The sequence below is a fragment of the Bombus flavifrons genome, chromosome 5 (genome assembly GCF_040668555.2).
Source record: "Bombus flavifrons isolate JBK064 chromosome 5, iyBomFlav1_principal, whole genome shotgun sequence".
NCBI lineage: Eukaryota > Metazoa > Arthropoda > Insecta > Hymenoptera > Apidae > Bombus > Bombus flavifrons.
The window spans coordinates 5142194-5168090 of NC_138446.1; the positions used below are offsets into that span (position 1 = coordinate 5142194).

The 25897-nt window shown below is 31.8% G+C and overlaps 2 protein-coding genes across 14 annotated transcripts in view; both read right to left on the reverse strand.

Annotated features, from left to right (window-relative positions):
• Positions 1–4749: 4749 nt before the first annotated feature.
• Positions 4750–14213, reverse strand: Dlg5 (MAGUK family member discs large 5). 9 transcript variants are annotated; one of them, XM_069114370.1, is made up of 14 exons: positions 14121–14213; positions 13367–13472; positions 12735–12752; positions 12197–12344; positions 11722–12070; positions 11206–11625; positions 9774–10862; positions 9132–9696; positions 7749–8855; positions 6560–7583; positions 6226–6467; positions 5873–6102; positions 5477–5696; positions 4750–5388 (listed from the first exon to the last, which is right to left on the reverse strand). In XM_069114370.1, the coding sequence occupies exons 2-14, from the start codon at positions 13407–13409 to the stop codon at positions 5282–5284; spliced, it is 5562 nt and encodes a 1853-aa protein (XP_068970471.1). In that variant the 5' UTR covers positions 13410–13472; positions 14121–14213; the 3' UTR covers positions 4750–5281. The 9 variants fall into 9 exon arrangements, with proteins under 9 accessions (XP_068970471.1, XP_068970470.1, XP_068970472.1 ...); XM_069114369.1 differs by having other exon boundaries at positions 9090–9696; XM_069114371.1 differs by having other exon boundaries at positions 8562–9696.
• A 3240-nt stretch (positions 14214–17453) lies between these two features.
• The window catches only part of LOC138179966 (rap1 GTPase-activating protein 1), a 250070-nt gene continuing 241626 nt past the window's right edge, over positions 17454–25897 (reverse strand). For 2 of the 5 annotated variants that reach the window (XM_069113267.1, XM_069113266.1), the window contains 6 exons: positions 24572–24754; positions 22011–22249; positions 19838–20116; positions 19389–19554; positions 18397–19239; positions 17455–18327 (listed from right to left, as the gene is read on the reverse strand). In XM_069113267.1, coding sequence (XP_068969368.1) covers positions 18166–18327; positions 18397–19239; positions 19389–19554; positions 19838–20116; positions 22011–22249; positions 24572–24754 — 1872 coding nt within the window. In that variant the 3' untranslated portion in view covers positions 17455–18165. Of the gene's footprint in view, positions 18328–18396; positions 19240–19388; positions 19555–19837; positions 20117–22010; positions 22250–24571; positions 24755–25897 lie in introns of all 5 variants that reach the window. The other 3 variants (XM_069113268.1, XM_069113269.1, XM_069113264.1) reach the window with 2 other exon arrangements.

The window sequence follows — 25897 nt, forward strand, 5'->3', positions numbered from 1 at the left end:
TGCCCAATTAATAAACTTTTCTGTTGTTCATCAATGAATTCTCTTTAGATTCTCTTCGAATTTACCGAAATCGTAATAATCTTCATTATCTCAATAAGAATCAAAATACATACGTATGTTAACAAAAGATGTGAATACACATACAGATATAAAAATTTCAAACCATCCAATATCATAGTTCCAGGATATGCACAAGTGCTTACGATCGCATTGACTGATAAGAGAATATTCTTAATATATGTGTATAAAAACTAGTGTAAGAAATGTGTAAGAACAAACAGCACCAAGTTGATATTATTACATTATACATTCGCGAGCTCTATTCGCTAATTTTTCAATAAGTATAAGAATTTTATTGTTTCAAAAAATATGCTGATTAAGAGGAAAGGCTACAGACAAATTAAGTGTATTTGATTAGACAATAGATTTAGATCTATTAAAAATTTTGGTATTTGTTTTGATAGCTATAATCACTTTTGTAACAAGATAAAAGATTCGTAGAATACTTGAAAAATATACAGATATGGTAGAAGTTTAATTAGAATCGTTAATATAATAGACTCATATGTTCTCATAAATTACAAATTTAAGATAAGTAATTTGTTTTTTGATATTCATCAAATTTATATAACCATATTGATTGGGTGATAACGATTTACAATTGTGGAAATTTGGAAGACAGAAGCAAACAATGACAATACTTCTTATTATAGTAAGTCGTTTCTCTATATTTCAGCATTTTGCGTTTCAAAAGTAACATTTTTAATTGAATCTGAATTAAAATTGAGATTTAATTGAAATTGAATTTTTAAATAAAAAAAGAGATAATTAGAGTTTTTCATTTTTAGGAACTTTTATATGATAAAACATCTAAATTTGTTAACTTCGAGTTTAATAGAAAATATTTGAAACAAAATAAAATCAGAGAAACGAAAGAAATAAAACATAAAGTCAAACGTGCTTTTAGTTAAGTTTAGAATAAACTCTTTTCAGTGATGATGCGCAGTGTAATTGTTACGTACATCGTTATTGGTTAAACAAATAGTGCGATACAAATAGAATAGGAAACCTATGGGGAAATAGCGAATATAATGTCGGACACAATGATATCAAGACGATAAAATTTCAGCTGGAGCATACAAGTTATACTGCGAGGAGAAATTCGTTATAGAAAATAGAATACTATTGAAGACTAGTCGCAATTGTCGTTTGAACAAATCGCTATTAGAATCATAAATCATCGATCTATATCGCGCATTTTTCAAACCCAATCGTCAGGCTTTGCTTCTTGTCTAAGTAATATATCACCATAAACGCTTCAATGATTGCCAGTAATTAATGCTTCTATTATCGTACATTTAATTGTTTGTTAGTGCACCACTCAGCACGTGTGTCAATTACGTCTCAAATATTTTTAGAAACATTTCGAGTGAATAATACTTACAAACATATTTAATTTATTTCCTTAATTAGACAAATTCAATTACGCTCTTTTAAAAATACATTAAACAACAAATGAATAAATGAATAGTAACAATAAATAATAATAAATTTCTTTGTTTCATAAGTTCAATGATCATTAGAAATAAGTAATTTGTAATCTGAGATAAATAAAAAGATATTGCATTCTAGTTTCATTTTAGTCCGTTAAAAAGTAATAAATTTAAATTTTTCATGAAAAACATACTTTTATAAGTTTTATCCTTATACATTTTTAGATAATATATCGAAAATATCTAGAATTTTTCATTCAAATTCAATCCACTCGAAATTCTATCGAAAAAAGTGTACATCATACATCCTTCGTTTATTACGGATGTATTTGCGCGCACTAGTGCTATGTATGTGGGTATTGAATGGTTCAGAATCACGTGCTTATGAAAAATAGTAAAAGTGCGTAGTTAAATATATATAACATTTATGTATATGTAAGTATTGCCCAAAATATGTATGTATATTTGTAATAGTAATGTAGAAGGATTGTGAAATTGATATGTTATCAAAGCTGTAATGTTATATGTATCACAGTGCTGTGATTGAGAATAATCATAATACAAAATTAATCTTTTCTCCCTCCTCTTTCGATACTGTTTTCTTTTTTTTTCTTTCTCTTTTTGTTATTTTTGGCATTTCACTTCGCCCTCGACCTATCTTAATTTTTCCTCTTGCACCGCACAGAAATTATGTTTAATTTAAATATCAATAGTTTCTGCTTTTTAAAATAGGATAGTTGTAGATGTATCAAGCTATGGGAGAAAACAAACCTTTTAACTCTCCACAAACGAATCTTGCCCGTTATACAAGATTCTTATGTAAGGTGAGAGTTTTATTGTTTCGTTTCATTTAAAAGATTATTCAATACGACACAATTGCAATAATTAACAAAATTTTATGAAGTTACGGTTTACTCTTCAGTTACATTATACTTAATTTTAATTAAGAAATATATTACTCAAGGCGCGACTTATGATTTGGATATTTTTTTAGAGTTAATATCCATTGTAGTTTTATCTTTAATATAAATTAAATAACGACGCGTGCTGTTTTCATAACATACCGAGTCTTATGTTATATTTTGCACTACATTTGTCGTAGATACTATACATATATTAAAAAAAATATCTATACATTAATATTTTGCTATTTTCTTTTTAGAATTAAGTATCTCAATCGTGTTCTCGTCAATCCAACATTGAAAAGAAAATTACTGCCTTTCTTACAAAAAGTAAGCAGATTTGTTGTATTTTTCAATTAGAACAATGCCAAAATAAATTAGGAACAATAAAATCGTTATAAAAAAAAATATAATGTATTACTCTCATAAGTATTGTACGTTTGTAATATCATCATGTAAAATATAAATAAAATTGTCGATTTAAATAATTTACTTCACCCCACACATGTATAACGTTCAAGATTCATATGTGTGTACAAATATATGCAATATATAAACGTACACACACATATATTATCATATCCTCTCTACTTATTAAAAGAATAAGAATTAAATATTCTTTCCCGAAAATATTTTGTTATATTAGTTCGCTAGTAAATTCCTAATTTTAACGCCTAGATTGTCCACGATAGCCTTTTAAAGAGTATTTACCTTGGGTGCGAAATACAATAATTCCTTGTTATTATAAGCTGCCAAGTGTGTACGGCACTTTTTATAATTTATAATTTTTTCCCTTTTTCTTTCTTTTTGAGCCTTTTTTATTACGAAATTCGTACCGATGATTTCGCAACGTATCAAAAAGTATATATCTACACTTCCGCATTAAGCATATCGACGCTAACGATACGAATAAATTTAATTGTAATCCTTATGAATTAGCATAATATTCTTTTAATTTTTGGTCTCACTTTGATAACTTACGCCTAAATATTGTCTTGTTAGAAAACTAAATTTCTGTTTTACAAAAAGCAATGTTTAACTTCATTTGTTTGTCTTCCACTCTTACTGGATTCTTTCTGTACGTACAAATTGTTATTAAACTTGATATTCGATATTCATCGATATTATTAAAGAACGTAAGCCTCTTTTGAAATTAGAAAGGCTTCGTTTCGAACAAAAAAAAAAAGATTATGTATTTAAGTATCGAAGCATCGTTACTAGACTTTTACGATAACTATTTCTTTTAGCTATTTCATTTAATGTACTCTTAATTTTTTCTGATAATATGTATATACGAAACTTGTATCTACATCCAGATATTGAAAACAATATAAAAGATCCCGCTATATTTATCAAAATGTTTAAGAAGAAAGTAAGAAATGGGGCAATTTAAATATAATTTTTAAGATAATAACAGTAAAAATTATTTAAAAAATGTATGTCGTCCTTATATTTAAAAATGTAATAAGAAATATGTACTGAATTCTGAATGTAGATACATAATGATACGTACTCGCATTTTAAATGTGTTCAAAAATATGACTGCACCTTACAAAGCGTCTTAAACTCGATTTAAAAACATTACAGTATAAATTCGTAAAATAATTCGAACTACAGAAGTAAAAAAAGCAGTAACATACTCCATCATACATTTCGTTACGAGCGCTTTATATTGAGTTTCTCTGTGTTGCGGATATCTACTGCTTATTATCATTTCAGATATTTACAAATTTAAAAAATGGCAAAAACAATCCATTTTTTGTCAATTCCGTATTCAATTTTTCTACATTTTTTAATTCCTCGACATACAACATTAAAATTTTAACCCCTCAAACCAATTGCTACGCAACAAATGGATTATAAACAGTTTTATGAAACAATGACTAAAGTATCACTTAAATTTAAACATACAATTAAAGGATTCATCTAAACTAAAAATTAATAAACATATAATCCATAAGTTTCATAAGTAAATTATATACAAATAAGTAACCTCCTTTAATTTATAACATCCTCTGTACAATAATACTAATCACGCAAAATTATTCTGTACAACGAAGTGATCTGAGGGGTTAATAACATCAGCCAAGAACTGAATGGCTGAGACTTATTCACTAACTAATGAACTTTACATTTATCCACCAAATCTTTTATGGGCCACAATACGATGAATATTTTTACTTGCTACATTAATTCATTTATGGTCTCACGCCAATTGTAATAGATAATTTTCACATTGTTGCATACCTTATTGGGAAATTATGATCGATCGAGGTTCGAAGCAGCAAGCAAAGTTTTCAACTTTTATGAAGCATGAAGAATAATTCTTGCACATGTCTGTTGATTTAAGGGAAATTAAAGTTGAAAGTATAAGATAGAATTCGTATAAAACGTACTGTTTGTTTCTCTTCTTTTTTAATATGAATGTTGACTGCATGATATGTTTAAATATTAAGATTTTTATATGAAGTCTTGTTTATCTCATAATATTTTATAGGAAATGTCAGTGTTGTTTAAATAGCATCAAATATTTGCTGAAATAGTGAAATACTTATTAAAATACTTATGACAAAGCTTATTAAAATAAATTGCATAATTTGTATCAGACTTCAAAGTAAAAAATAAATGAAAAAAGGAAGAAAGACAAAAAAAATATTAAAAACTTTGCATAATTGCATTACAATAAGGAAATAAATAAAAATAATTAAAAAGATCGTACTAATGGAACCATGAAAAGAAAACCCGAAATTCCTGCATACTGTCGTGACAAATAAGAGACCATAAATAAAAAAAATTGTAACAATTTTACAATCGTACGACGTAAGGGCCCCCTGGTGGAATTTAGATTGATTTCCACTGTGGTTTGTGGGGACCCCCCCTTAAATGTCAGGGAGGTCCTCTAGGAACCCACAGCGCTTTGCTTTGTTCTTCATCTACTGCAGCTTTTACTTGAGTACATATGTACGCGACATTTACTCCAGCTGGAATTACAGCTGAAATGCGTGAAAGTCGTATCAACAATAATGCAACAAATTCGCAGTAAGACATAAAGTTGCATTTTTATTTTATACATATTCTTACCAGAAATATAGTGTTTATACTCAGCTTCCAATTTTAATGCTTGTTCATACATCTCCTTGGCCGCTTTCGCACTAACTTTATCGCTTGGGTATCTGGAATCCTTGACTTCCTTTATTTGTTTGGTACTTTTAAATTTAATCAACAAAACTATAGGATAGATCTGATGTCGATGAAGTCGCTCGATCGACGCAATTGATACATCCAATATGCAATGAGTATTCTATAAATAAATATGTATCAACAAAGTTTTAATAAAAGGTAAAAAAGAAATAAAAATAAATTCGCAGAATTATATAAATTTTAAATGATCTACTTTTAGGTATTTAACCTAGTGTTTATACGCTTACTATAAATAACGTTATCAATATTGTATAGGCATTGGATAAAAAAAGATACCTTCTCACAGATGTCCTTGACAGCTTGTACTGTGGTACACTCGAAATAGCTTCCTTTTTTTCTATAGTCCACATAAAGCGAATCGCGCAAACCTTGTTCGAGCGTCGCTTGAGAACAGTGCATAGCTTCTGCGAGACACCTAGTGAACTGTCCTGGAAATTCTTGTAATAGTTTTGTCACTACACATTCGCTTAACGGTCCAATGATCAACACAGGTCTTAAAGCTGGATCTGCATGAAAAAAAAAAAGTATAAAAACGAATTTAATATTTCGATAGGATGAATTAAATAATGGTTAATGATAAGTAGTAATAACTGCGTATTAAATAAATATTTGATGTAACAAATATTTACAATCCAATCTTTCAACACGTTGATAACTTGCTGGAAGAGTTTCTTCATTTAGTGTTCCACTATCACTATACCAACCCAAATTTACTCCCGTAAGATGTGATAATTCTTTACTATCCCTACTAGAAGAACGTTGATGTTTCTTTCGACGAAAAAAGCTTCTTCTTGCGCTTGTGCTACCTCTTCTAGTAGTATCTGTTTCTAAATCGCCTAATGAACGTCGTAAAAGCAGTTCTTCTTCGACCCTAACGATATTATGGATATATATGAGATATAATAGAAATATAAAACATAATCTTAAAAGAGATTAATTCAATATTTGATTTACCCAACATACTTGAATTTGCTCGGAATTATACCACAAGTTTGTCTTCTTCCAGCTTGATCAACTATCCAAGCTCTCCAATGACCCGGAGTACCATTAAACATTGTATTATCGACGTATAAAATATCATCTTTACTAAACCTAAGTTGTAGGCTATCTCCAACTTCGCCTACTCGATCGAACATTGCCTTCACATAAAAACTGTCTCCAGGTTTATCCTTTACTTCGTTATACCTTTCAGGTACATATTGAGCAATCAGCGTTACTTTATCTGCTGGTCTAGCCAATTCTAAAGCAGCTTGTTCTGCGGTTGCTTGTCTGAGATCAACACCATTATATTCCAGGATACGGTCACCGGGACGTAATCCTGCATCTTCCGCGAGGCAACCTGGTTGTACCGAGTGTACGAATATTCCGACACCATTACCACCAACAAGGGAAATACCTAAATTCGAACACTTCCTTGTTTCGATAAAAAGATACCTCGGTTCACTCGGTGGTGGGCTTTTACGATTTTGTTCTTCTTGTGTCGGACTTCTTACAGTTGCATTTTGTCGTTGCAACGTGGTCGCTGCATTAAGCTGTGCGCGTGTAAGAGTATTAGCAGTACCACGTAATGTATCAAGAGTTGCGGAATTACGCATATTATCTAATGTAGCTGAACTACGAAGTTCCGGCTTTCTGATATTAATATCCAAAGATGCTGATGCTCTAATTTCTCGTTCTCTCTGTTGCGTACTTGGTACTTCCAATGAAGCAGAATTTCTGATATCTCTTTCTCGAATTGTACGAGGTGGTTCTAAAGTATTTGAAGTTTCGCGCATAATAGTCAAGGTATTGGAAGTATCGCGTATTGTACTTAAACTAGTAGAAGCGTCACGTTCAGGTTCTGAGCTTTCCAATGATTCAATAGTTGTTTTTCTAGGAGCTTCAGGGCTATTACATGGAGTGGGTGATCCACTACGACTACCTCCTTCAGCACCACCAGCTTCTGATGAACTCGAAGAAGCAGAGCCTTCTTCTAACTCATTGTATTCTAGCAAAAAGAAGTGACATATAAGGGTGATGTTATATCAAAATAAGAACCATGCAATAATGATAAATAATGATCACGTTTAATAAGAAAGGTGCAAGAAGATTTGTATAAAGTGCAGCTTGTGATAGGGATATTCTACTTTTTCTAACAAAACACTGTACTCACTGTCTGGACTGTACTGCACCAGCATCGTAATGGAATTACCGCACTGACGTAACACATTGGCAGCAAGTTGATAAGTAGCACTCCTCATATTGATACCACAGACTTCAAGCAACTGGTCACCGATTTGAAGACCGACTTGAGATGCTAAGCTGTGCTCGCTAACGGTGGAAACGAATACACCGCCGCTCTCTAAGCAAGAAATCTGGATACCTAAAGGTTCGACTGACTTGTCTATGTGAACTCTGCGAAGTTCTCCAGGTGCTGGCCTAGGTTGAGAGTAGCAATAGTCCGGCATGCTGGACCGTTTATTGCCACTACTTCCTCTGACAGTTCCACCAGAGCTATTTCCGCTACCGCTACCAGGACTAAGTACTTCCACGTGGAATGTTGGCATCGGACTGCCTCTTTCTGAAGTTCTTTCTATACTGCCCGTAGATAATTTACCCACGCTGCTTTTTGAAGTCACACTAGGATTTGATGGTATTCGAAAACGTTGATTTTCCTTTTTTCTTGGAAAAGTTCCACCTTCGTAGCCATGTGTGTACGCTGGTACGTCGTATGTAGTGCCAATCGGTGGAGCGCGAGATTTGTGGTAATGCAAATCTACAGAGGGTGTGTGCAAATGCCCGAATCCTGTTTGCGGTCCGGGGCTATATGAAGGTTCGAAACAATAAGATCGTGCATCGGGTAGTCCTATTGACTCCCCGGACTGTGCAGACGGCAAAGACGGCGGGGAAGGGTATCTCGAAGGTAAAGAATTTTGTTGATGGGGATGCGGATGCGAATGCGTATAGGGAGGAAATGAAAAATTACCAGTCAACTGCTGTCTCGTGCCGCTAGTCGACGAAGTTGATGATCCAGCCCCGGAATAAAGTTGAGATTGCACTCTATTATGCTGTAGTGTGTCTACTTGACTCTCGTTGCTAGGAGTATACTTTTGTGTTCTTTTCTTCGAGAAATATTCTACATCTTTTCCCGTATTTCCAGACTTCACGGAAAAATCGATGCTAGTTTCAGATGGTGTCAGCGTAGAACTGAGTCTATTTTCCGTGTTCTCGAATTCGGTTGCTGGTTTCTTATCTATCGGGATATCTTTGAACTGCACCACTGGAGTAAAGGATTTCTGACTAAATAACGGTCCAGTTTTAAGGAAATTTGGTAATGGTTTTTCTACAGGTTTATAAACCGTATGCCGATTGTTCATATTGGAAAAATTGGTTAAGGGTATAGGATTAGAAATACGATTATAATTATAACTTTCATACTTTGGTGGTTGATTAAGGAGTACACTTAAGGGCAACCTTTCTTTTGTCTTACGTGGATGTAAAATAGTACCAGTACCATTTTGAATCAGAGGTCCACCTCTGGCTTTCGGCCACGTACCTCCATTTTTCTCAACCTTTTCGGTTCCGCGTCGCTTACTTCGTTTCAGTACTCCATTATTCGCTTTCTTGTGGTAGCTCTCTATTACTGAATCTAATTCCGCTATTGCATCTTGCTCTTGCTCAAAGGTATTTGGACTCGAGTTGCGGTGTCGTTTCTTCTTCTCCTCCCGATCTTTGCTATGTTTACGTCCTCGTACTATATCAATCTTCTCTCGTATATTGTCCCAAGCATTGCTAATTCCACTTGGTTTTTCACCACTAACGGATTTTGAAACTTTGTAAACACTTCTATCACCAAAGTTCGAAGCAACGTGTCTTCTTTCATAATCGTCCGATGGAATCTTTAACAATATTCTTTCTTGTTCTGTTTGAGAACAACTATTCACCATTTTTTGTTTCTCAGTACCAAAGCTACCATCAATGGTCATAGTTTCAGAACTAGTTGCCGAAGGCAATGGTATTCCTTTCAGGGTCGTAATAGTTAACACATCCGTACTTGTATCATTCAAAGTTGCCATCGCTTCGTGACTGGAATTAATGCCTTCCATTGGTTTACTGTTAATCTATAGAAAAAAGAACTATATTAATATTCAAGATGAATAAATAAATAAAATCAATACAAAATATGTATAAGACATACATTTAAAACTCTATCTCCAACAGCGAGGTTGCCATCTTTAGCAGATAAACTACCCGGTGAAATCTTCGAAATGTATACTCCAAGCTCCAAAGAAATACCATGAGGAACTGAACCAACAGGCAATTGTGTTGTCCTTAATGACCTTCTAGTTAAACGCCGTCTTCTTATCGTTAATGTAGCTGATCCCACCGAACAGGTACGTAAAGTTTCCATAATTACACGCGTAAAAACAGATGTACAATCTACATTGTTTACTCGCATAATGCAGTCATTCACTCTTAATTTACCATCAACAGCACTTCCTGATGTTACTTGAGCAACATAAATTCCTGTATCGTTTGGATAATATGGATTATCACGACCTCCAACTAATGTCAATCCCAAATCACGATCAGAATCTAAGCAAACTCGACTAAGATCCAAGTGAATAGTAAGAATTTCCCAGTCACTAACATCAGTATCGATCGCCGAATCATGTGCATGCGCTAAGCTTTGTGCAAATTGACTTGCTCTTAACGCATGATCACCAGATTCTATCTTTTCTTTGAGATCCTTTAATTCTTTCGATGCTTCGTTCCGTTGCTTTTTAATATCATCAGAATCACGTAAAGCACCCGCTAGTTCCGAAACAGCACGATCACGCTCTTTTCTTAATCTATCGCAGAGAGTTCTAATACTTTCCCTTTCTAAAACTATTTTATCCCTTTCACTGAAAGCCCAATCTCTTCTTCGTTTTGATACTTCTGCTTCTTGGAGAGCTTCTTCGAGTTCTGCTTGCAATTTATCGACAGATTTTCTAAGTTTATCCAATTCCAAGTTAGCTTGATCCAAGTTATCCATACGTTCCTTATCCCGTTTAGTGTAATCTGTAGTGTTATTTTCTCTTTCAGCTTCTTTGTTCGAATTATCTCGTTCACGATTATATGAGTGTAATTCCATACGATTTTTATAATCCCTGTTTGAGCCTTCAGAATAATCACCAAACTTTTGGCGTAATTCGTTACATTGTTTTAAAGCATCGTCTCGATCTTGTAAAGCGGATGAAATTTCTCTTCTTAAAGTTTCAATTTGATAGGATAAAGCTTTTTTCTAAAAATAAAGAAAACAGATATTAAAATACAGAACATTAATTTAAAAATAGTACACGTAGTAGCAAGTAATGTGCAGTGTATAAATAACTAAAACCAATACAAAATCTATGAGAAGAAAGTAATAATGAGCCGATTATTGTACTTAGTAATTTCTAATTATATTATACTGATATTGATATCATGTTTTATAGCACATTTAAATGGTTAAGTAATAAATAAAGATATATATATATATACATATTATTATTATTATTATTAAATTTAATAAAGATAAATTTATCATTGAGTTATTTACATGAACAAATTAATTGTTTTTTAATGACTAATTTAAGAAAATTTACCTCTTCCATAAATTGTTTATTCTGATTCTCTAAATGTGTGATTTTTGTATATGCTTGTGTAAGATCATCACCAAGTTTTTCCATTTCTTTATGCACTGTATCGCGCTCGCCCATAATTAAACTGTATTCTTGTAATGCAGCATTTCTTTCTTCTGTTAATCGTTTCATATCCTTACTAGCTTTCATGCGTAGTACCATTGCATGATTAATTTCCTTCACTGCTTCTTCGTGTTGTTGCTGTACTTTGGCTAAGGCTTCACGATATTCATTTCTTTCCCTTAATGCAATATCCCACTGTCTAATGGCAGCAGTACACTGTTGTTTTAAACCATTACGCTCACGAACTGCGCTATTACGTTCTTGAACAATTTCATCATATTGTTTTTTTAACCTGGCAGCCTCTTCTTGAGATAATTCCAACTATATCAAACCGAATATATAAAATTTGCATTACAAATAACTCTTAATATGTGCATATATGTTTCAACGTTCTGTAAATTAATATTTTGTACATACCTTATTAACGGCCGATGAATGCGATGATATTAAATCATCGTACCGTTTCCTAAGGGCATCGTACTCGTCTTTAACGGCTTCATATTTTCGAAGCGCAGATAGATAGTGCTGATTCATAGTGTCACTATTACTAGCATCAGAAACAAGAACTTCTTGATTTTGACACCTTAATTCAGACACTTCCTTTTGCAACGCTTGGACTTCCCGATCTAAGCGTTGCTTGTCATTTACTAAATCTCCATATTTGCCCCGCAGTGCGGAACTTTCTTGTGACGTTGCCTCTAATTGATTCATGACTGCTATATGTTGTCCCCTGTAGTATTCCAATTCCTTCATAGTATGTTCACACCTGCATTTTAAAGTACTTCATTAAATAAATGTATAATTATTTAAATTATATTTGCTTTGTACAAAACATCAAACACAATATCACAAACAATTAAGCAATACCACATTAAACAAAACCAAGACAAACCGTCTTATAGTATCGGAGTGCTTATGCCTAAGTAGCTGAAGCTGATGCATGGCTTGATCACATTGAGCTTGCAAACCATCATAATCACTACGACATTCAGGCCCACCAACAGGACTGCCAACACTGCCATAGCCTCCACTATCTCTTTCTGCATGCCATACACCCAAGTTATATCCAATAATGCAAATTGCAAAACAATAGATACAATGCAATTAAATATAATTTGTGTATTTCTACATATAAAAGTAATATCAGTGCAACAAAGTGTGCATTAAATTGAAAATAGCTTATATTAAATGCTTTTGTGTCAAAATTTATTGTATGTAAGGATATAATTTTAATTTGCTTCACATAAAGGTATAATCTGGATTAAACACACATCTTAACAGAATACATAAAAAAATAGTAATATAACTTGAATACTACAGTAAATGAATAGTTTGCACATTTTAGATAAATTCTCTTGATACAAAATAATTTGTTACACAACACAATTTGATTGACATTAATTTGCACTTTCTTCACATATTAATCTTACCCATATTGAGTGCTCCATCTGCAAAAAAACAATGAATAAAAATGTAAGTAATTGTAAGTATAATATATGATCCACTATAAATATAAAAGTGAAATGACTATATTTATACAAGTATACACTGTGTTGTTACAATTGGTAGAACAATATAATCAGCGGTCTAGCTAGCTTTCACCAGGAAAGAAACTCTATGTCACGCATGTAAGCATCATGATTCACTGTTTTTTGCAAGGTGAAATTATAAATACTCTAAGTATCACACACCTACAATGCTCCATTTATTCAAGAACTATAAAACTATGTATTTAAATTATATATTATGTTATTTGTCCAAAATAAAATTTGGTACTACTTTCTGGCAATGAATTTTTGTAAAATGATATAAATATATCAAATATTATATTATATGAATGTTTACATAAGACTGTCTTTTTTCCATACTTAGATATGAATAGAATATTGTTGCTTCCATTATTGTTTCTTTTGATGTAGAGTTTAAAAATAAAATAAATCATTTTTTAATAGCATTGAAATTATTAGATCAAACTTTCCATTTAAATCTGTACCTATAAGAGTGGACAACTAATACAAACATATATTAACATGTAACATAGAAAACTAAAAACTATACTCACCACTACTTCCAGCACTATCCAAGGAAGACGCACCAGAAGCCATACTCTTGATTCATCGAGGATCTACCACAAATATTTCTCTAGCAAGGTACGTGCTAGGTATTGCCTGGAAAGTATCCATGCGCTGTACTTCACGGAAGAGTGAACCCTTTGTGAATTACTAAGAAGTAGCCTTCGGGATGACATTATGGCTATGGTCTAAACGGTGCATGGCTCTCATCAGAGGGATGCAACAGTGCACCTGGCACACATACACACAGAGTAGCTCTTACTCCAATACAGACACGTGCCTGGTAATATCGAGACTTTTCATGCATCACTTTTTTCCGCGCGGTTACTGATACGGGAGAAACAACGGGTAGACGTATGTTTTCTGAATGGACGTAATAAATTAATCTACGTTTTGCTGATGTGTCTCAATCTTTTGAGACCGCGTCGTATCCGTTTCTTTTTTTCCTGTCAACTGCGAGGTTATTGATTCTCGTACGCAAGCGAGTCCAGACAAGTATCGATCACCGGCTAGCTCATATCTAACAAACTGAAAACTTGTTATCACTGTAGAAAAAAAAGGAGCCAACAAGCCTTTCAGCAGTAATCTCGATCGCGCACCTCTTCAGATAATCCATTAAGCCGCTCGACAACACTAAAATCGACACAATTTTCACTGATTTCGACTGTTCAGATCGCTACAAACTGCGCACCGTTCATCCCAAAGCGACTAATGTCTTGATATTAACGATAATTGATCGCTCACCTGCTACACCAACGAACCTGACAATTAGCCATTTTCATTCCGCCACTACAGTCTGTTTCGCATTGTCGATAATAAACATACTTTGTGGACGAGCTTGTTACTTGTGGCGCTAGTATCCACATGAAATCAGTCGATTATGTCGTTTAAAAAGGCTCATTCTAGAATACTCATTCTATTAATGCATTCCTAAATAATTTTATTCAAGACATGCAATATGATGCAGTACTTTATTCATTTTATTCACGAAATGATTAATTCATTTATATAAAATATCACTTTTATTATACCACTATTGTTGTTGTTAAAACTAAGTTATCTTAGGAGAGAAAATTTTTATTTTCACTTATATGTATTCACTTATAATTAGAAGAAAAATAAATATCTATGTATTATTTTGAGATTTTGAAAATATAACTAATTAAAAAAATTTTTTTAGCAAAATTAATATGAAATTAATTAATTAATACGAATTTCAGATGTTATATATTTAAAGCAATACATATATGATAATATTTACTCCGATATCAATAAAATGGAATTTGTAAAATATGTATGTATATCCATACGTACATACATAGTTACTGTATAACACCATATTAACCATCGATCACCTCATTTTCTTCTGTAGCACATTCTCAGCCGAAAGAAAGAATTGCGACGTCGATTATTGTATGCAGAAAAGCATCAGTGACAAAAAGGAGATACAAAAGCTACTGAGATTTTAAAAAAATACAACCTATCTTCTTCAAAAACTATAAATATTGTCTCTATAGATTAAGTGATTGATACGACTTAAAATAAATAGATGACAGAAAATTAATAAAAAAAACCATATAAAAATAACTTTCTGATTATTTAAATATGTTTTATCATAACAAAAATATCATAAACGATTGAAAAATTTTAATTAAATTTATCGGCAAAAATTATATTTATCGGTTTTATATTCTACTAAAATATTTTATCTATTTTTATATGATAACGATAACTGATAGAAAATCAGTAATAGATATATTTAATCCTATATTAAGAAGTATTTTATATACATGTAATAATTACAAACAATTGGTTTAAATTATTTTATTTATTGGCGAACATCATTACCACTGATTTTCAAGTTGACAGTTGTGCATAGAAAAGAAAAAAATATTATGCGAATACTTACACCAGTCATAAGAAATATATACTTTCGTGTCATAGTGTCAGAGAATAATAGTATTCGCAGTTTTGTTAGATAGATTTGGGCGATTAATATTAAATACAAAATATATATTTATAGCAGTAATATTTTATCTCTCTCTCGTTCGCACTCACACTCTCTCTAGTAATATAATAACACATATCTCTTTGTAATATAGATAATCTTTCTTTGATTTTGCAAGGCCAGCATAGAAATCACACTAGAGAATGGTAAACACAGTTTTTTTCCTAAATTTTAGACAAAGAGACGCTCTCATCAGATTATTTAAACGCAATTCACGTTATGTACATACATTTGTAAAAGTAATCTCGATTAATTCCGAGCTCTTCATACGTAAATATCAAATTTAATACGCAGTAATAAAAGTTTTTGAGTACCTGCACTGATCTTTGACAGTGAAATACATTCTATTAAAATCGCTTTTATGTCCTGTAGCTTCAGATTTATTTATCGTATGTATATGTGTATGTATGTGCGTGCTTTCTTCAAATTATTGAATGTTTATGGTTTATAAAGAGATATTCTAAGATTCAAAATAATTGTAATGCACAGTTTCTGATATTTGAGATGTTTTGAATATTTTGCTCTATAAATTTCACAAAACCAAATATTCGGCTGACCTACTTCACGCTCATTCTAAAAGAACTTTGTAAAAATACATTGATCGTAAACCGTATAAAATATACCGTGTGTGCTCATCTTTACGACAGTTAAAAATAGTACTACTGGAAAGTGTTCGCAGCGATTGCTATTTCTTGTGTATCTTTTTGGAAGCTTCATTTTCCTGAAGATCTCAGCCGGCATTACAAAGATCATCATTTCAAGTAAATTCGAACGTAAATCATCATAAAATATGTTTGGAGACGTAGTTTGCTCTTTATAGTGACGATTTATCGATGAGAAATCTTCATTTATATACCACGGTTCTCTTACATATGGGATAGAGATTTTCGTGGATAGAAGTTTTCCGAGATAAGCAATGTAAGTAATTGAAAAAATCGTATCGTACCGCGTAAATTGCAAACCAGAAATTTCGTTTAAAATGGAAAAATGTGATACACTCCAAAACGACATTATACAGGCAGTGATAATCGTAATATGTCTGCAAAGTATTTGTAAAGACATACAAAGATTCATTGAAATTCAGAAGAAAACTTGTACTTGTAGAAAAAACGTTTGCTTGAGGAAAGTATATGCTATTTTTATACGCAGGTTTTAGAGGCAAATATCGTATGAAAAGGAATGTAGAAAACTAAGAGAAGTAGATTTTACTATGATAAACTTTGGTATTATATATGAGTGAACTTTCATGTCCCTCTGTCCTTTCTTTCACAACACCCTCGATCTTTCTGTGTAGAAAGATAGTCAATTATTTACAAAAGAAGAAAGAATGCTATAAAGTAAAACGAGATTAATAGTAATAATAATAATGATAATAATAATAATAATAATAATAATAATAATAATAATGTAATAATAATATAGTAGTTGCAATAATAATAATAATAATAATAATAATAATAATAATAATAATAATAATAATAATAATAAATCATACTAATACCATTGGTGAAAGATAATGAAGAAAAGGGTGCATAACTAAGCAAATGAAATACACTTAGTTTACTTTGCGTATTTTAACAATGAATGATACGTGTCTTACTCGCATGTTACTGACACATCGATACATCATGTGTTATTAAACAATTTGGTGCATTTAAATCATTATAACCGTTAAAACGGCTAGAAAACCTAATCTTATTCTAAGTCGGCTAATGATGCCGTAAGATTAACTAACGAGGTGTTCTCATGTTTCCTAAAGTTGTTTTGAACTAATACTAAAAAACTAGTAATGGTTTCGGCAAATTCACCGCGACGAATACTGTAACTAGCGATACATATCCTTGTTTCAATGTGAGACGTCAGAAATATATCGATAAAACACATATTTCTATAGCCCATAAGCGTGTGGACACTTATACCAGTCACTTTAGATCGTTTTATGGGACAATACGCAGTTGTCTCATTTGAAGACGGTACGAGAACTGTAACTGCTGCTTTATATATACATACACACACACATATATATATATATATATATATATATATATATATATATATATATATATATATATATATATATATGTATATATATACATATATCATATATATTATATATATCGATCTCGATTTATGCACATTTAATTATTACAGATAAAATATGTTATATTAATTTCTGTATATTTACTCTTGATTTCGGAAACTAAGTCTAAAGGCCATTTTACTTTTTATTCTAATCTATCTATTATATAATGACAAGATGTACCTACTTTTTTAAACATTCCTATTGATATTTATGTGTTGCGTGTGCTTGTGTGATCATTTATTTGTATCTATATTGACTATTAGAGATTAACTTACACCTACTAATAAATTAATAGATAAATAATATTGTTAAAAGTCAAACAAATATTTCTACAAGTAACAATTAGCGTCTACATTGCTAATATTTCGAAAGACGCATCACTATAGTTATATCGCAAAACATTTCCTCTAAATATTCTTCACTGACCCGTCCTTTTGTAATATACAGCGTTTGTATCAATTTCTACCTAAAGAAGTTCAACCACAATGTTACAACATAACATAAAGCATTTCTCAACTGCGAGTTTCAAACTCTTTGCAAACTACTTCGGAAAAATTTCTTTAGAAGAAGCAATTCCGAAAAAGTACGATGTATAGAGTTTTCAACTACTGCACCTAACTAATTATTAAAATCTAATAATTGCAACGGGAAGTTTTATTCGCCGACAAAGGCGTATTAAACGTATCTCAAAGAGATCTTTAAACGGTAGACGTTTGCTGATTATTGTTATCCAATGGAATACTCGTCGAACATTCTTTCAACATTGCTCGCAATCGAAGAATTTCTTTTGAAGCAGCTGCAAGGTCGGATTGCAACTGAAGTTCCTTTTCTCGTAGACGTTTTATATCACGTTGGCAAGTCTATAAAATAAAATTATACTTAAATCATCGCAAAAAAACATAGAAAATTTTATATCTTAACATACGTACCACATTTTGCCTCAGTAAATCTAACTTATCGCATTTAAGCCTAGTGACTTCCATTCGTAAATTTTCATTTTCTAAAGCGCCATCCTTAGTGGTACATCTTGCTGTATCATGAGTTTCAGCTGAACTCATTGATTCGAGGCCTGTATCGCTGTCGGGATATACAGCTTGGTCTAGCTCCAGCTCGCTATTTAATGAGCTATCGTCACTTTCCGAAATAACACGCTGTGTTGTTTCTGTTTTCTCGGATCGCTCTTGTTTTCGTAAATTTTCGTGAGTCAGTCTTTGAACAGACGATACAGAAGTTTTGTCCACCAACGTCGTGTCATTGCTAGCACAAATTGAAGTAGTGGATTCTCTACGATCAACTTCATCTTGTTGTAAGGTGGCCAAACTACTATCTTGATTGTCTGTATTGGATAAACTACTGTCCTGACTTCCTAAGCTAGGGCTTCCACGTTCTGAATCTCTTCTAAGGGTTAAATCCGGAGAACCTAAGGGACTCGAAGGTTCTACCGAACGTTTGCTACTAATTTTCGTGGTCGATTGTCGATTGCTCGGTGGACTAGGCTCTGACTGGCCCTTTTTCGATAGTTGTTGTGGTACGCTCTCCGTCGAGGCATTTCTAACACGCGATATCAGCGCCTTTCGAACGGTATCAATAAATCTAGAACCACTTCCACCGCTACCAGATCCTGATGCATCACTTGCTGTTGGACTTACTGGGCAATTTCCTCCAAACCCCATACCGGTAGCTCCTAAGCCGATCGCTCCACCGAGAAATTCTGCAGTCTTTGCTTGTAATTCTTCCGTTAAAGATTCTAACAGAGCTGACCTCGTTCTTAGCTGTATGTTGAAAAATTCTATTATTAGTGTTTGATTTTCACTATTTAATAATTTATAGCTATCATCAAAGCTATTTTTTTTATATTATCATAATTATTCTACTATGGCTAAGAATATACTTAATAATTTTGTAAACGTGTGATAATTACCTCAAGTTTTGAAAATTTCTCAGCTTTATACGCCGCATTCTCAGCGTTCACTAATTTCGTCAAAAGGAATTCCTTGAAATCGACTCCCCGCAAAAATACAGCTGGTGTTGGCAAAGCTGGACCAAACCAGGGAACATCGTTTCGTGCCGTTATACTGACCTTGTACCTACATACGGAATTTAAATGAGTGTCTACAAATTATTTACCACTATAAAAATTTAATATATGAACGTGTTAGAACTTTGATTAATACTAGATCATTAGATTAATACTTTATTAATTGATAAAAAAGAAAACCTATCTTCTGTACCTGAGAAAACGCAACATTTAGCGAACTAATTTAACCGGATGTTTGTTCAAAGTTAGGAATAGCGATTTCGTAACTGACGCACCCGGACTTTATACGACCTTACTACATAGACATGGTTCATACAAATCTAAGAATATACCTTGTATTAGGAGTGCAGGGGTCAACGACTTGTACCACGATGAATGCATGTAAGAAGTGACTGGCGATCATATCTGGACTGAAAGGGGTTGGCTCCTCTTGGAATATTATCGCGACGATGTCATTGCCGATGTGTCTTTTACGCTGCAATTGCTGAGAGTCTCCTGGACTGTATGGCAACAGAGAAGCCACATGAAACAGCACTTCTCGACCTCGAAATACTTCGTATACCGCGGAATCTCCGGTCTGTCCATGTCGAGTATCCAAACCTCCGCGGTATCTATAAACATTGATACACATATTTGACCATACAGTAACGTAATTGCTTTCAAAAGAGGCGAAAAATAAAATTAAGGACTGATATTAGACTATATATATAATATGGTGATTATTACCTATATATAATATTTAATTTTATACCTGAATTACATTTTTAATTAATGAATTTCTTGTTAAAGTGAAAATATTTTTTAGTGAAGTGAATTCTTCAGTAGATGTAAAATTACAGGATATTTAATTCCAAATTTCATTAAATTCACTAAATTTGTTAAATGGGAAACAAAATACGTAATGATAATTATTAGAAATGTTAACCCGCAATGTGTAACTAGAACACTAATAGTAGAATATAGTTTCTTTAAAAGAATTGTTCGAGCTTGTTTTAAAATTAAATCAAAATGGATTGCATTATTACTATTTAAATATAAAAATGATTTTGAAACTTTTGTGTCGATGTATTTTTAACAATTATTTATGCAAACATTACATAATGTTACCCAACTTATATACAGTAACAGATTTTGTATCGCAATTTTTCATTCGGGCTGCGTTTGTAGCAATAGTGTCTACATTTATTCTATACATTATATATATATATTTTACAACTGGGTACGATATATGTCTTAAGAATAATGCATTTTTTCTTTTTCAATATACAAAATGCAAAGTAACGAAACAAGTAGAAATACAAATATATAAAACATTACAAAATTTATCAAATTCATAGATAGTCTTATTTCGGCTTTTTTAAAAATATGTCTAAGTTAAGATCTTCGTTTTAATAAATATATAATAATAAATATAATTCTTTATTAATAATAAATAATAATTTTATTTAATAATATAATATAATAATAAAAATAATAAAATAAGATAAAATAATAATATTTTATAATAATAATTTTTTATGATAAATCATATATAAATCATGGAAAAAGACGTTATTAAATATATAATGCAAGAAAATAAAATTCAATGTCTAGACATATGTACACATAGCGACTAAAGCTTGATTACTATACTACCCTCTTACATAATAATTATGTATCTATTAGTAATATTACGAAATGTTTTATGATTATGTACCTTGTCAATATATCAAATAGTCTGATTGAAAATCGGTCTATTACCGATAGCACATGCAACACAAAACGTGTTAACCATATGAAACATTTTATAAAAATATAGGTTCTTATATTAAATAAACAAGTTTCATTTATTTGTCAGCCATAAAATCGCATAATTTCATATTAAACAATGTATGTATTACCGCTCAGAAGTATCCGGATACATTGATCAATTTGTCTTAATAGTATTGAATTTTAGCGAAGTCTAGAAGTTAATGATGAATTGGTAACTGGAAGTAACATTTGATACTTTTTTACGGAATCATTGACATACCTATTAGAACACATAACAATAATATATTTTACTATTTACTGTATACAATACTATTACGTGCATTTACTATTTAAATATCATTGACATTATTAAATATCATTGATATTATTAACATTGGCAGTGTATCAGTTTAGGTATTTAGAAGATCCTTATTAATCTGACTTCTAATTTAGAAATTAAAAGATCTATGGACAAAAAGCATGTTAAATAATAAAATAGTTTTATAAGGTTTGTCAATTACAAATACCGATCTTATCATTGCATATTGTCCTTTAAGAACTATATTAATGATTAAAAAGGACTATAATGATTATAAAGAATAAAATCGTTGCAGTTTGGATTATCCATAATTATATAAATGACATACATCATGTAGAAAATAAACAAGTGTCCGGATACTTTTGAGCGGTTGTGTATGGGTATTTATTATTTTGTGTGTTATACTATTTTTGAAAATATTTTTAATCAAATATCTTGTAACAAATGCTACTAACCCTTTGTGATCTTTCAAGTCGATTTTCTGACCCAATAAGTCAAGAAACTCTTGGAAAGCTGGTGTAATTTGTCTATTTCCAAAGAGTTGTTCTTCGGTAACTTGGCCGGCACGTTGGTGAAGAACACCGAATTTAAACCTCGATACCAAGGCATGTTCGTCATACCGTGCTATCAGTGTACCAGCACCGGAACAGACAACCGGCATCAGCGTGCTCACGTTCAGGGATTCGTTGATCGCCTGTAAAAAGAAACTACGTCATGCTCCACCGTGCTGATAGATTACGGTCTTTTTCTTTTACTTTGGGAATGTACATATTTGCAATCATTTTCTCGCATGGAATTATAAATAAATCTGTTAATATTATATCTTGAAACTTTAAGTAACTTCGAGAGAAAGTTCGAAAGAAAAATAAAAAATAATTTGTACCGGACTTTTCATGTGATACATGTGGCAATGATTCAGCTTATGATTAAAAGTTAGCATCTGGTTCTCTTTTATTGACCATGACAGTTTTAAGCAAAATCGTTGATAGTATTAAACCGTTTTATTCAAGACTTATCTGCTGTGCATTCCAGTCCTATGCATTGGCGTGAAATAGTTAACAGATAGAATTTTAAACCTTTGCATATGTTATTAATAGGAATGATATAGTAACTTGCAAAAAACTGGAAATCTAAAAATAAGTAATATAAAATTAACGGATTCTCTATTTAAATCTGTTTAATTGAAATGGAATTTATAAAGTATTTATGTAAAATCGGAAAGTTAATTTTAATTTAATGAAAATATAGATCATCTAGAAATTAATATAGTAAACACTGATTAATAAATCGGCGATATAATAATATTTAATATGATAGAGATATTTTTATATTAAAAAGATTAAACAAAAGTAAATTAAAATTTTTTGTATTAAAAAAATCAAACAAAAATGGGTACCTAACATATTTATTTCCCCAACTAACTTTTATTAAAATTACAAGCAAATAACATTGAATTCACAACTTGAGTGTTACTTCTTTTTTCAAAACGAAAAAAGCTTTCGCAACACTTGCTCATATGAAATGTAAATTTATGAAAAATCATTTGAATTGAAAATAAGTAACAAAATTATAAACAGTAACATTTTTCAAGCGATATGCATAAAATATGTACATATATGTACATATTTGCATAATGTAACATACAGCCTTGCAAATCTCGACAATTGTTGCAAATACCAGGAAGCAGAGACTAGAATTGCTACTTTATGGGTTTAAATTAAGGACAATTAGAAGCCCACAATTAAAACGCAGATTCGAATCAAGTTCTTGCAGTAAACTATTGAAACATTTATAAACAATTTCTATCGTAAAAAAAGAAACAAGAGATTTTTAAAATTCATAAGAAACATTATTATACTGCATTAAACAATCTTTTCATTACTATATGAAAATCTACTTTCAAAATGTTTACTAAGATACAAGACCTGTTGCATTATTGATGTGACAATAAATAATAATATAAATTTATATATATGTGTGTTATTACAATAACAAAGTTTCTTTCGGCTTTTCATACTTTTCTGATTGCGTCAATTCTCAAAGTGAATTTACTGTCTGGGTGCGTCAGCTTTTGTTTCAGTTTTAACGATTTTCAAAACAATAACTGTTTGAAAGTTTAAAACCCATAAACCCCTGTCTGAAATTTTCCATGATCAATTTATAAAACAGTTTTAAAATACCTCTAATTTCTATTCCTTATTTTCTTTGGAACTGGCACTAGTCCAAGTACATAATCATGAGAAAAGAAAATGCCAGACACACTGCTGTCGAATTAGTATCTGATTATCCTCACAGATAAAAACAAAAGCATTGTGCTCGAAAAATTAAATAATGCAAATTTCTTTTTGCTGTTGATAAAAATTTTTCAGATTAAACAGCTAATTGCAAAGGATACATATTTATCATGCAGAGTAATGTAAAAGCATGCTTAATATTTTTTTATTTGTACGTTCATGTGATTAATAAATTATATGTATTAGAAATTCTGTCATACATAATTATTGTCCTTCTTTATTCGTAAAAAATGAATGTTACAAATTTATTCGACCTGAAAACTCACTCGTTTCGATATCGATATGCAAAATGAGTTTCCTTAAATCTCATCTTATCACTCTTGTTATAATCTTTATAAATTTTTATTACAAAGTTTATTTACAATTTTCAAAGATATTCCGATATGCTCATTAATAACTTCCTACGCATTTTATACATACTTTTTAAAAATATATGACGTAGAATGTTAAAACAATATCTATCTTATTACTCATAATAATCGCTTACTGTCAGCATTTCTCTCGGTTACTTGACCTTCCATCACAGGCTCCTAATCACGAAAGGGTAAACAGTGCAATTTATCTGCTCGATAGATTCTAACAAGCGTAGGGAAACTCTGTATAATGGTAAATACTCTAAAAGGAGAAATTCGCGCTCGGTGAAAGCATTAGACCAAAAGGGGTATTCGAAATTCCGAGTTTTGCTAAGGAGCGGGTTACTAAAAAGAGATGAGAAACTTCACCTTGACCATTTTCGCAGGTGATGGATTCGGGCCGAGATTCGCGGCCGGTACCAATTCGTGAGTCGAACCCGCTCGCAATCGCAACAAGACCCTCCAATGCTCCTGTCCAGCAACCGTCTCGGCCTTCACCGAGACGAGGACCGGCCCGTTCTCTCCGTCCCTTCCCACCAGATTCACGTGCTCCTGTAAAAGAAAAAAGTTCAAGTTGGTTGAAACGAAGCGGGTCTTTTTACGATCGAGGCCGACCATCGAAAGTCGCAGCAACTCGTGCGAAATGCACCAACCGCTGCTTTTGTCGGCCGGCTTTGATGCCCTTCTACGCCGAGTACGTACACCGGTGAAAGGTGCAACATTTTCGTGGTGGCCCAAACGGCGCACTTAAGGGTGCACGTGTCTTGAAAAGTCGAGAGAGTTACGATCAACGTATCGATTCCTTCACTTCGCTTCGGTATCCTTGTATAAAAGATTCTGCCACACCGTGAAAAGCATGGTACGATATATGAAGAACAGAAGAGAAAACACAGAAAAATGATAATACAGAAAGATATATAAAATATCGAGAGCACAGTACTCATTATGATATTTAGTAGATATTTGAAGCCAATATTTATCTAAGCTTCTACTTCAGTGTTCAAAGAAATAAAATTTCGCATAAAAAACTGCGGTCATTACACAATATTTTAGTATGACATAATTCAAAATGAAAACAACGTGTGACGTTCAAAAGGGAGAGTTTTTTAAAAATAGATAAGTGGATGATGTTTTTTAGAAGCTAAACTAAAAATAAACAATGTTTTAAACATTTTTAAGGGGATTATAAACACACGTTTAACTCCAAAATTAAATAGAAAATCAATTTTGATGACATAGGATTGATTGACAAATATATTAAATTTTAAAACTGCGTCTCTGTCGAAAATGGGAAATTTGATTTATCATGTCTTCCCCCTAGCCTTCTCATGCATTTATTGAAAGTATAAAGAGAATTTACAATTGTCAAGATTGAAGTAGATGTTATAAACAAAAATTAGTCAGTACTTTAATAAAAACTCAGACTCGCCTTTACTTTTTAAATGGTAGCACGTAATTCTTTTATCCAGTATTGTAGGCTGCATCATTATAAATTTAGCAATGTCTTATGTTTCTTTTAGAGTACTTTGACGAGGAAGGCATTTTGAAATATAATAAAACTCCTTACTAAGACGTAAGTCACATATGAACTTATAAGATATCAAATGCATTGAGAGAGACAGAGAGAGATAAGAAACCTTAAGGAACCTTATATTTTCAAATGATCTTCTAAGCAGCTTATTCAAAGAAAGCGAC